At 47.3% G+C, this 12,261-nt stretch overlaps 2 protein-coding genes across 3 annotated transcripts in view; both read left to right on the top strand.

The window, feature by feature from the left end:
• LOC310751711 (lysosomal acid glucosylceramidase-like) overlaps positions 1–12,261 on the top strand; it is a 142,894-nt gene that overhangs the window by 67,630 nt on the left and 63,003 nt on the right. The window lies entirely within an intron of this gene.
• Positions 1–12,261, top strand: part of LOC310751720 (lysosomal acid glucosylceramidase-like) — a 40,691-nt gene that overhangs the window by 21,474 nt on the left and 6,956 nt on the right. For both annotated transcript variants that reach the window (XM_083591273.1, XM_083591272.1), the window contains exons 2-6: positions 1,314–1,460; positions 4,808–4,999; positions 6,748–6,894; positions 9,829–9,962; positions 10,959–11,131. In XM_083591273.1, coding sequence (XP_083447399.1) covers positions 1,397–1,460; positions 4,808–4,999; positions 6,748–6,894; positions 9,829–9,962; positions 10,959–11,131 — 710 coding nt within the window. In that variant the 5' untranslated portion in view covers positions 1,314–1,396. The remainder of the gene's footprint in view (positions 1–1,313; positions 1,461–4,807; positions 5,000–6,747; positions 6,895–9,828; positions 9,963–10,958; positions 11,132–12,261) is intronic.

Raw genomic sequence — 12,261 nt, 5'->3', positions numbered from 1 at the left:
GTCTGGACTCGGACCTCGCCTCACAGAAACCCACAGGACCAGCACAGGGGCAAAAGTGGAATCAGCTGCGTATGGCGCCACCTACTGTTGGCTCCCTGCCTTCCGCTCGCCTAGTCCTCAAGGGCGCTAGCAGCCACCGTGGCGCAATACATATCATGCCTGACCGGAGAACGGCATTGCGAAATTCACAGAGGCATGCCCTGGCTATGTTTCGGCTCGCCTGCAGTTTTCAAAAGTGCAGATTAGGAAGAGCTGCCTTGAATTGCGAGCTGGATCGCATTTCTACGCCACCCGCCTTCCCGCCGCTGGCTCGGAAGGGGTGCGGGTCAAGCTGGTATCTGAAGAAAACAGAAAGCAACTTTAGACTGAGTCAGGCTGCTGTTTTTGTTGTCATGCCGGTTTCCTTACCATTTCATCACCCACCCTTCGCCCCAAGGACACAGTTATAATAATATAATAATTTATTATTTATATCCCACCCATCTGGCTGGGTCCCCCCAGCCACTCTGGGCGGCTTCCAACAAAACACTAAAATACAATGACCAACAAAACACTAAAATACAATTAAAAGCTTCCCTAAACAGGGCTGCCTTTAGATGTCTTCTAAAAGTTTGGTAGTTCTTTTTCTCTTTGACATCTGGTGGGAGGGCGTTCCACAGGGCGGGTGCCACTACCAAGAAGGCCCTCTGCCTGGTTCCCTGTAACTTGGCTTCTCGCAGCGAGGGAACCGCCAGAAGGCCCTTGGAGCTTGGACCTCAGTGTCTGGGCAGTTGCAGCAATTATAAAAACGCATTAAAAATTAGTTTAAAACAAATTAGAACAAGATGTGCCCTAATCTGTGCTTTCTTCCTAGAAGAAAAGGTGCTGATACTCCCCTCAAATGAACCTTTATTCTAGTACAGGGGACTTCCCATTTACAGAGGTTCTGTTCCAGGCGCCTGCGCACATACATGATATTGCGTGTGGTGATGAGCGGAGAGGCTCCATCCTTATTCCCCAGCCCTGCCTCTCCAGCTCCAAGCAGAAAGGACCAGGCCAGCTTTTAGCCGAGAGGCTGTGCTGCCCAGCTGAGGCGTGGCAGTGCTGTGCTCTGGCAAGCTCCAGCTAAAAAACACACACCCGATTCTAACATTTGAGCATTTATCTCAGTTGTCAAAGCCCGGGGTAAAGGGGCGTACCTGCAGCATTTATCACCATACATCGCCCTGCTGCAAATGGAGAAGAGCCCAGACTCGCTGGAACCAACTCTGGGTTTGGGGCAACTGTCTAAAATGCTTTAAAGGGTTTTAAAAGTCTCTTCTCCTTGTGTGCAGATGCGAAGAGGCATCGCGGTGGGCCTCGTTCTCCCGGGTCCATCCTCGTCCGGCCTTGACACCGTTTGGACTCCAGCGCCACGATGGGGTTCTGCCGAGCTAGACTTCTGGGTTTGCTTTTGCTGCACGTAGCAGCTGGAGTGATGGGTGAGTAAGATGTTGGTGAAGCTGTTTGCGCGCTGGGGAGAAAATCACCAAGGACTTGTGTAGAGTTTGTTATTTGGAGATATTCCCTAAGTTCTGAGAAGTCGGTCAGTTGACAGCCTGAACCAAGAGCCTAGTTGCTGCTGCACAATTTTGACCCCGGAGGCTCTGAAGAGTAAAGCTGTTTCTCATTCCTCTAGTCCAGCGGTTCTCAACCTGTGGGTCCTCAGATGTTGTTGGACTACAACTCCCATCATCCCTGAGCTCTGGCCTTGCTAGCTAGGGGTGATGGGAGTTGTAGTTCAACAACATCTGGGAACCCACAGGTTGAGAAAGGCTGCTCTATTCTGTTCATGGGCCCAGAATCATTACCTCATGTCTGAAGTGCAGAATGAGGTGTACCTAGAACCAGCTGGGAGCAGTTTTCTGGATGCACAGCTCAAAACAGCTAGATGCTAAGGCCACATTCATTTAAAACACTTTATCACTTTAAACAGTCCTGGCTCCCCCCCCCCCCCCGAATTATGGGAGCTGTAGTTTGTCAAGGGTGCTGAGAGTTATTAGGATACACCCATATTCTCCTCCCAGAACTAGAATTCCCAGAGTTCTTTGGGAAGAGGCATTGATGGAGAAACCACTCTGGAATTTGTGAGGCCTCCTGCTGCATTTCCAATGGCAGAGGCCAGAGTTCGCTTGCCTCTGATTCTGTGGCACTATGCCATTTTTTAAAATTAAATACTCTGCAGGAATACAGGCGGAGGGCCTTCTCGGTAGTTGTGCCTGCCCTGTGGAACGTCTTCCTGTCAGACGTAAAGGAAATAAACAAGTATCTGACTTTTAGAAGACACCTGAAGGCAGCCCTGTATGGGGAATTTTTTATGTTGGATCTTTTACTGTGGTTTTATAATTGTTGAGAAGCCCAGTCAGACGGGCGGCATGTAAATTATTGTTGTTGTTCTTGTTATTATGTTTTTTCTGATTCACACTGCTGACAGGCTAATGAAGCCCACAGTCTGTGTAGTCAATCAATCAAATCCATTTATTGTGAGGACCATGCCTGTGCACAAACATCAACACTACAAAAGTTAAAAATATTAAAATTCATTACATACTATGCCAACAAAACCGTCTTCCCACAGAATAGAAAAGGAGGGAAAACGAGCAACGAGTTAAACAGACGATGAAGGGGTCTTTACATTGTCGTCCATAAATCTTTCCCTGGCTTTCTTGGCCTTCGTCACAAAAACCGCTACCACATGGGTAATGCGTGGGTTTGCATCAACTAACAAAAATTTTACTCTATCTTCAGGACTGGTTATAGAATTGGGTATAATTTGCAGCAATGCGTCTCTAAAGCCCGAGTAAATGGGGCAATAGAGGAGGTAATGTGTAAGATCCTCTTTAATTTTCATAAGGCAAGGGCATAAACGGTGTGGTCTGTGTAGTCATTATATTTATAGAATTCTCTTGACTATTTTGGGACTGCATTGCCCGGAGCAGAGCAGAGCAACTATTTCAGGTCAACTGTTTCAGAGGACCGGGAACATCAGTATACAACAAGTGGGACCTGCAACTGGATTTTGCAGTGTAAACAGGGCTGTTCCTAAAGGCACGCAGAGCCCCAGGGGTCAGTCACACTGTTTAGGGGTAGCGGCCCGGTATAATGTGTGTACCGTATTTTTCGCTCCATAAGACACACTTTTTTCTTCCTAAAAAGTAAGGGGAAATGTCTGTGCGACTTATGGAGCGAATGCATGGTCCCTGGAGCCAAATTGCCCAGGGGCAAAAAGCAGATCATGCTTTTTTTTTTTTGAAAGAGGGAAATGGGTGTTGAAACAAAGCCGCTGATCGTTTGCCGATCAGGAGGGAGATAAGGGACACTAGCAATAAAGGAGGCTGCCTGGGAGGGGGGAGGTAAAGACAGCAAACTTGCAAGGAGAGGAGACAGGACCAAAGCAATGAGGAGAGAAATTAGAAGAAAAGGAGGAGCAAAAAACTGCTTCAGCTAAGGAAAAGACACTAAGGCAAACAAGAGGGAAGGGAGTGTTGAAAGGAATCATAGAATCATAGAGTTGGAAGAGACCACAAGGGCCATCGAGTCCAACCCCCTGCCAAGCAGGAAACACCATCAGAGCACTCCTGACATATGGTTGTCAAGCCTCTGCTTAAAGACCTCCAAAGAAGGAGACTCCACCACACTCCTTGGCAGCAAATTCCACTGTCGAACAGCTCTTACTGTCAGGAAGTTCTTCCTAATGTTTAGGTGGAATCTTCTTTCTTGTAGTTTGGAACCATTGCTCCGTGTCCGCTTCTCTGGAGCAGCAGAAAACAACCTTTCTCCCTCCTCTATGTGACATCCTTTTATATATTTGAACATGGCTATCATATCACCCCTTAACCTCCTCTTCTCCAGGCTAAACATGCCCAGCTCCCTTAGCCGTTCCTCATAAGGCATCGTTTCCAGGCCTTTGACCATTTTGGTTGCCCTCCTCTGGACACGTTCCAGTTTGTCAGTGTCCTTCTTGAACTGTGGTGCCCAGAACTGGACACAGTACTCCAGGTGAGGTCTGACCAGAGCAAAATACAGTGGCACTATTACTTCCCTTGATCTAGATGCTATACTCCTATTGATGCAGCCCAGAATTGCATTGGCTTTTTTAGCTGCCGCGTCACACTGTTGGCTCATGTCAAGTTTGTGGTCAACCAAGACTCCTAGATCCTTTTCACATGTACTGCTCTCAAGCCAGGTGTCACCCATCTTGTATTTGTGCCTCTCATTTCTTTTGCCCAAGTGCAATACTTTACATTTCTCCCTGTTAAAATTCATCTTGTTTGTTTTGGCCCAGTTCTCTAATCTGTCAAGGTCGTTTTGAAGTGTGATCCTGTAGCAGCTGATCAGTAAGGGATCAGGAGAGAGATAAGGGAGGCTAGCGATAAAGGAGGCTGCCTGAGAGCGGGGAGGTAAAAGCCCATGGATCCTCAGGATTTTTGCATTGGGTCACCCCAAATTCACCATCAGATCACATAGCATGTCCATGGCTACAGTCTGCACCAAAAAAATCACGCATCCACTGTTTCGTGGGGCTGCAATGGTGCAAAAACATGGTTACAAAACAGCGATCCACATGGATTCTCAGGATTTTTGCATTGGGTCACCCCAATTTCACCATCAGATCACATAGCATGACCAATACAATATATCATTTTGGGGTTTTTTTCCATGCTGAGTCCCCTTATAAGGGCTGCCCTGTCCTCCTTCCACGTCTGTCTTTCCTGGGGGGGCCTTGGAGTGAAGATGTGGGTCTTGCTCTGCCCCACCCAACAACTGACCTCTTCCTTATCCCATCCAGGTAGCCGGCCCTGCATCCCAAAGTTCTTTGGCCGGGACTTGATGGTTTGCGTCTGCAACAGCACCTATTGCGACACGCAGGACCCGGTCTCCCTCCCGCCCGCTGGCTACTTCGTCAAGTACGAAAGCAGCAAGTCCACTAGCCGGATGGAGCGCAGCGAAGGGAAATTCCAGGGGAAAACGACCACCCCAGGTACCCCTTTTTGTTTGTTTTTTTCTTTTTCTTTCTCATTTATTGCTTCACGTAAAACTTTGCTATTAATGTACATAAAAATAATTACACAAATCTAGAGGGGAAAATGCCTGTTGTCTTTGTCCATGGAGTTTTCTTGGCAGGGATACTGGAGTGGCTTGCCGGTTCCTGCTCCAGGTGGATCACGTTTGGTCAAAACTCTCCACTATGACCTGTCCATCTTGGGTGGCCCTGCACAGTATAGCTCATAGCTTCTCTGAGTTATTCAAGCCCCTTTGCCATGGCAAGGCAGTGATCCATGAAGGGGTTTATGGAAGTGATGTATGGAAGTGAGAGCTGGACCATAAAGAAGGCCGATCGCCGAAGAATTGATGCTTTTGAATTATGGTGCTGGAGGAGACTCTTGAGAGTCCCATGGACTGCAAGAAGATCAAACCTTTCCATTCTGAAGGAAATCAGCCCTGAGTGCTCACTGGAAGGACAGACCCTGAAGCTGAGGCTCCAATACTTTGGCCACCTCATGAGAAGAGAAGACTCCCTGGAAAAGATCCTGATGTTGGGAAAGATGGAGGGCCCAAGGAGAAGGGGACGGCAGAGGACGAGATGGTTGGACAGTGTTCTCGAAGCTACCAGCATGAGTTTGACCAAACTGCGGGAGGCAGTGGAAGACAGGAGTGCCTGGCGTGCTCTGGTCCATGGGGTCACGAAGAGTCGGACACGACTAAACGAATAAACAACAAAGAGGAGAAAATCTAAAATATTCTATCCTATTTTCCCCCCTGCATTATTAAATCTCTCTGTATAGTGATTTGTCTTCCCCCAAATTAAGATGACATTGACATGAAGATGACACTGCCCCACTTTGCATACAGCCTTGAATATTTGCTTTATGAACAACAGCTGCAGTTTCACATGAACAAGCAGCATTCGTTGGAACTTCCCTTCCTGGAGAAATGAGCCTGGCTCCCTCCTTTTGGCTGGCAGGTCAAGGCTTCCTTGACCCAAGAGGCTTTGGGGAAGTGACGGCTTTGCATGAAAGCGCTCGTGACTTTTTGGAGTCCTCTGGGTGTGAGAGAATCAGAGAGTTGGGATAGTTTGTAAGCTAGGGTGGGGGAATGCTATCAATAAGTCAGAAATTAAGTAGTCATAACAAAAGAAAAAGAAAAACCCTATGTAAAAATCACATGGAAAAATTTTCTGCTCTCAGGTGCCATCTGCTGTTGCATGTTTATGACGCATTCAAAGCGTTGTTTCTTGACTTATGGAGCTGAGTCCAGAGAGTAGATAGGATAGCCATCTTCAAATATATAAAGGGCTGCCGCGTGGAAGAAGAAGCAGCCTTGTTTTCTCCTGCTCAGAAGAGTAGCACTCAACCAATGACTTCAAGTTACAAGGAGATTTCAAGTAAACATCAGGAAGAACTTTCTGACAGCAAGAGCTGTTTGACAGTGGAACAGACTCCCTCGGGAGGTGATGGACTCTCCTTCCTTGGAGGTTTTCAAGCAGAGGTTAGATAGCCATCTGTCATAGATGCTTTAGTTGAGATTTCTGCAGTGGACTAGATTTCCCTTGGGGTTTCCTTCCTAATCTGCAATTCTATAAGCCTGGCTAAACACGAATGTTTTCAAATTCCCTTGGAAAGGTAATAATGATGGCATACCAGGGAGCCCGTACTGAAAAGGCCCTGGTGGATGTCTCACTCCTGCTGAAAGCACACCCTTCTCTCCTTCTGTATTTCTGCTGCTCAGCCCTGGTCCTGGTTCTGGAGGTGGCCCAGCGGTACCAAATCATCAAAGGCTTTGGGGGCTCCATCACTGACTCGGTTGGCATAAATGTCTACTCTCTGACACCAGAAACCCAGGACAATCTGCTGCGTTCCTACTTCTCAGATGAAGGTAAGGGCTCAGGGACTGGTGATTGGAGTGGGTTGGGGCAATCAGCACTTGGGGAGACCAGGGAAAGGGCTGGATCCATCCAGCAGTGACCAGGTCTTTGGGTCTGAGGCTACATTGTCAACAGCTAAGGATCCAGACCTGATTCCTGGCTCTGAGCTGGGGGGATCAGAGGGGCTGCGGAGCCCAGGATGGTGGGCAGTGGTCCATTGAACCAGATTCAGCAACAATTCCCCTAGAACTAGGAACCTCACGCTTTATAGTTTTAATAAAAATCTCAAAGCGGTTTACAGCATATTAAGTAAATCAATCGATAAAACAATAGCCGGGCGATGTTTCCCCGGCCTCATGTGGAGCCTCTTCAGTAGGGCTGGTGAGTCTGGGCCTCGCCCCCTAGACCAGGTGGAAAAGACCTTGCAGGGAGTGGCCTTCACAGCCAGGCAATGTTCCTCCGGCGTCATGAATTAAGATCTTTAGAGGTCCCAAGCACTTCAAAGCTTTTGGTGCCCTCCATATATATCTAATTCAAAATACAGACAACAATAAATTGTAGAATAGCGTATTTTTCGCTCCATAAGACGCACCTTTTTCCTCCTAAAAAGTAAGGGGAAATGTCTGTGCGTCTTATGGAGCAAATGTGTGGTCGGTCGCTGGCTCCCTTTCCGGCCCTGCCCCCTTGCCCAGGCTTCCATTGTTCAATGTTCTGCAGATGGAGGCTGTTTGTTTCCCCAGCGACATGTGACTGGCTGATTATATTATCTGTCTGGAAACTGTAGAAATGGCTCCCTTTCCTTTCCTAAAGAAGCTGCAGAACTATGAGTTGAACCCCATAAAAACCGGATTTTTTCCCTTTGCAAAGTACCGTATTTTTTGCTCTATAAGACTCACTTTTTCCCTCCTAAAAAGTAAGGGGAAATGTGTGTGCTTCTTATGGAGCGAATGCAGGCTGCACAGCTATCCCAGAAGCCAGAACAGTAAGAGGGATTGCTGCTTTCACTGCACAGCAATCCCTCTTGCTGTTCTGGCTTCTGAGATTCAGAATATTTTTTTCCTTGTTTTCCTCCTCCAAAAACTAGGTGCGTCTTGTGGTCTGATGCGTCTTATAGAGCGAAAAATATGGTAAGCTCAACTTTGAGCTGATCCTCAAAAAAGGAGGCTTTTCCCCTTTGCAAAAGCAGCTGCACAACTTTCAGCTGATCCTCAAAAAAACAGGGCTTTTCCCCTTTGCAAAAGAAGCTGCACAACTGTGAGTGGATCCCCCCAAAAAATGGGGCTTTCCCCCTTTCCTCCTCTAAAAACTAGGTGCGTCTTATGATCAGGTGCGTCTTATGGAGCGAAAAATACTGTAGTTTTTTAGTTTTTCAAAACAAAACAGACAGTAAGATGGGGAATATTGTTTTTTTTTTTATATACTTCCACTTTATTTATATTTGTTTAAAATTCTGCTTTTTCTAATTGCAAAGTCTTTGATCAGATCCTTATGTAACACATCTGCTTCTATACTTAGTAGAGACGAGGCATCCAGCTGCCTTATTGCATAGTAGTTCTGCTGGAATTTTATGATACTCTCCAGCTGAGAAAATGAACGCTGAGCAGAGCAATCTGTGACCGTTAATGTTAAAAATTAGGCAATGGAAAATTTACATGGTGCCCCCTTTCCCTTGATGCCCTAAGCATGTGCCTATTTTGCTTAATGGTTAATCCAGCCCTGGAGATCAGAGGCTCCGCATGCAGAAGGCTGAGTCCCCAACATTTCTACTTGGGTAGAAGGGCTGAGAGAGATCCAGGAAGAGTGGCTGCTGATTGGAGTAGACCAGGGAAGCTGTGGTCCTCCAGATGTTACGGAACTACAACTCCCATCAGCCCTGCCCATTGGCCATGCTGGCTGGGGGTTGGTGGGAGCTGGAGTCCAGCAGCTTCCAGGAGACTCACAGTCAGTCAGTCAGTTTTATTGCACATAGCCAAAGGCTGCCGCAATGTACACAGAATCATTCAACAATTAAAAGGAAATATACTGGATTGATACAAAAAACTTAAAACATTTATATTATCAAGACATTACCTACTCTAAACAGAGCTATAAAAGTACCTCAATATACAAGTAAAGACATTAAATAATAAAATTTATAAGCTAAAATTATCACATGGCCGCTAATATATTAAAAAACAATGTTAATTAATACAATGTGCAATTATATTCGGAGTTTGGTGATAAAGATAGAATATACAGGTGAAGCTCGGAAAATTAGAATATCGTGGAAAAGTTCATTTATTTCAGTAATTCAACTTAAAAGGTGAAACTAATATATGAGATGGACTCATGACATGCAAAGCGAGATATGTCAAGCCTTTATTTGTTATAATTGTGATGATCATGGCGTACAGCTGATGAAAACCCCGAATTAACAGTCTCAGAAAATTAGAATATTAAATGAAATCAGCAAAACAAGGATTGCAAATAGACCAATATTGGACCTCGCTTTGCATGTCATGAGTCTATCTCATATATTAGTTTCACCTTTTAAGTTGAATTACTGAAATAAAGCTCACTGGAAGGACAGATCCTGAAGCTGAGGCTCCAATACTTTGGCCACCTCATGAGAAGAGAAGACTCCCTGGAAAAGACCCTGATGTTGGGAAAGATGGAGGGCACAAGGAGAAGGGGACGACAGAGGACGAGATGGTTGGATAGTGTTCTCGAAGCTACCAGCATGAGTTTGACCAAACTGCGGGAGGCAGTGGAAGACAGGAGTGCCTGGCGTGCTCTGGTCCATGGGGTCACGAAGAGTCAGACACGACTAAACAACAATAACTGAAATAAATGAACTTTTCCACGATATTCTAATTTTCTGAGTTTTACCTGTAGCTTGATGCAGAACTCAGCTCGATGGATCGGTGCTTGGTATAAGGTGGTCTTCTCTCCGTCCACACCTGCAGGAATCGAGTACAACCTGTTGCGCATGCCCATGGCAAGCTGCGACTTCTCCGTGCGCCCTTACTCTTATGCCGACTCGCCGTACGACTTTGAGCTGAAGAACTTCAGCTTGGTTCACGAGGACATCAAACTGAAAGTGAGTGGGGCAGCCGCGGAGGTGGCGGGGGGTTGGCAGGCAGGGGGTGGCGGCTGCAGCCTTCCTCCCTCGTGGGCAGAGGCCTGTGTCGTTTATCTTGCTTAATTTATATTCTTCTTTGGCGATCCCTCGTAGCCGAGTAAGATTGTCTCCATAAACACGGTTTTAACAGTGAGTCCGTAAGCGACTGTGGAGGCCAGTTCTGGATCCACACGTCCTTCCACAGTGGGGACATAGGTTTCCGGGCGGGAGTTGATCACGGTGAGGGTTTGCCAAGCGTGCCTTCCTCTTAGTACTATTCTCCTTTTTGTCCTGAGTTTGAGCATCCTCAAAGCCCATGACACCTTTGGTAAAGGCTGTTCTCCAGTTGGAGTGCTCGCGGGCCAATGTTTCCCAGTTGTCGGTGTTTATTTAATTTATATCAGGTGCGGGGAACATCTTTGGCTTTCCAGATGTTCCTGAAATTCAACTCTTATTGTCCCTGGGTGTGAAGTCCTGTGGGCCACCCTCTCCCTGGATGACCTGCAGTGGGACTTTATTTTTCAGATACGGGGGCCAATGTCAATAAAATCAATTCCCTGCTGCCTAGTTCAAACAAACCGGTTATGTTAAACACAGCGAAGTTTGCAATAAAAGCTTATCAACTCAGGAAAGCCCAAGAGTCCTGTCTGGTGCCCTAAGTTTTCTGCCATTTGTGGATTATTATGTTTTCATCGTATGAGCTATATTATGCTTTTGAGACCCGTCGTTTCTTTCTTTCTTTGTTTTTCGCTATAACCTGTATTTGGTTTGACCACTAGAACCTGATGATGATGATGATATGGCAACAACCCCCAAAAATGGTTTTAAAAGGATTTGTTCTAGAATATGCAGAGGCGTCCTTCCGGCCTTGAGCTGTAATCAAACGAGTTGCACCTCGCGAAGGAATAACTGGAGCTTCAGTTCCTTTTGTCCGAAATCTTCCTCACCAGCTCCTTGTTCTCTTTCTCCCCACAGATCCCCCTCGTTCACCGTGCCAAGGCTATGTCTAAGAAACCCTTATCCCTTATGGCCAGCCCCTGGTCCTCTCCGATTTGGATGAAAACCAGCAATGCGTGGAAAGGGAAGGGGTCCCTCAAAGGGCAGGCAGGAGACCGGTATCACAAGGCGTGGGCCAACTATTTTGTCAGGTAAAATCGGTATTAGCGGAGGGAAGGGACTGAAGATGAGAGAGAGAGAGAGAGAGAGAGAGAGAGAGAGAGCGTGGACAGCGGTGTGGCAGGGCGATCCATGCGGACAGGGCGAGCCTCTCCACCGCCTCCACCTCAGCTGTAGGGCGGCTGAGGGAGAGGCGGTAGACAGACGCAAGTCCCACGCTGCTGTTTCAGGCCGCGCAGAACCTGCCGGCGCCTAAGCCACCACGTCACTCCTAAAAAGTTTCATGAGCCCAATTTTTTAAAAATACATTTTGTTGCCCCCCCCAGTGATGACACCTGGGGCAGACTGCACACACCCCCTTCCTCCACCACTGAGCGTGGATTCATGGTGCTGGACTCTGGGAGACCAGGATTCACATCCCCACTGGGAAGGTTTGGCCCAGTCGCTGAGTCTCTCAGCCTGACCGACCTTGTTGTGAGGATGGACGTACGAAGCTGCCTTGTGCTAAGCCAAAGCCCTTGGCTATCTAGTCCAGAGGCTGCCAGCCATGGCATGTGTGTGAGGGCCTTCATTGGCCAGGGACTGTGAGCTTTCATTTAAACACACACACACACAGAGTAGTCTCTAGGCCTGGAAGAAAGAAAGAAAGAAAGAAAGAAAGAAAGAAAGAAAGAAAGAAAGAAAACAGCCATGTACTACCCATCTACGTGGACGCGGGTGGCGCTGTGGGTTAAACCACAGAGCCTAGGACTTGCTGATCACAAAGTCGTCAGTTCGAATCCCTGCGACGGGGTGAGCTCCCGTTGCTCGGTCCCTGCTCCTGCCAACCTAGCAGTTTGAAAGCATGTCAAAGTGCAAGTAGATAAATAGGTACCACTCTGGCGGGAAGGTAAACAGCATTTCCGTGCGCTGCTCTAGTTTTGCTAGAAGCGGCTTAGTCATGCTGGCCACATGACCCGGAAAAACTGTCTGCGGACAAACGTTGGCTCCCTCGGCCAGTAAAGCGAGAAGAGCGCCGCAACCCCAGAGTCGGCTACGACGGGACCTAATGGTCAGGGATCCCTTTACCTTTACCCATCTATGTAGTTTTTGTGAGTTGGGCCAGCCTGGCTGTTGCCTCCTGTCAGCAATCTTAGCCATTGTGGCTGCTGGCCATTTGCAG

Source organism: Podarcis filfolensis (assembly GCF_964270895.1).
Source record: "Podarcis filfolensis genome assembly, chromosome: 16".
NCBI classification, from domain to species: domain Eukaryota; kingdom Metazoa; phylum Chordata; class Lepidosauria; order Squamata; family Lacertidae; genus Podarcis; species Podarcis filfolensis.
Note: the sequence above shows the minus strand (reverse complement) of the source record. Positions and strands in the feature narration are given on the sequence as shown.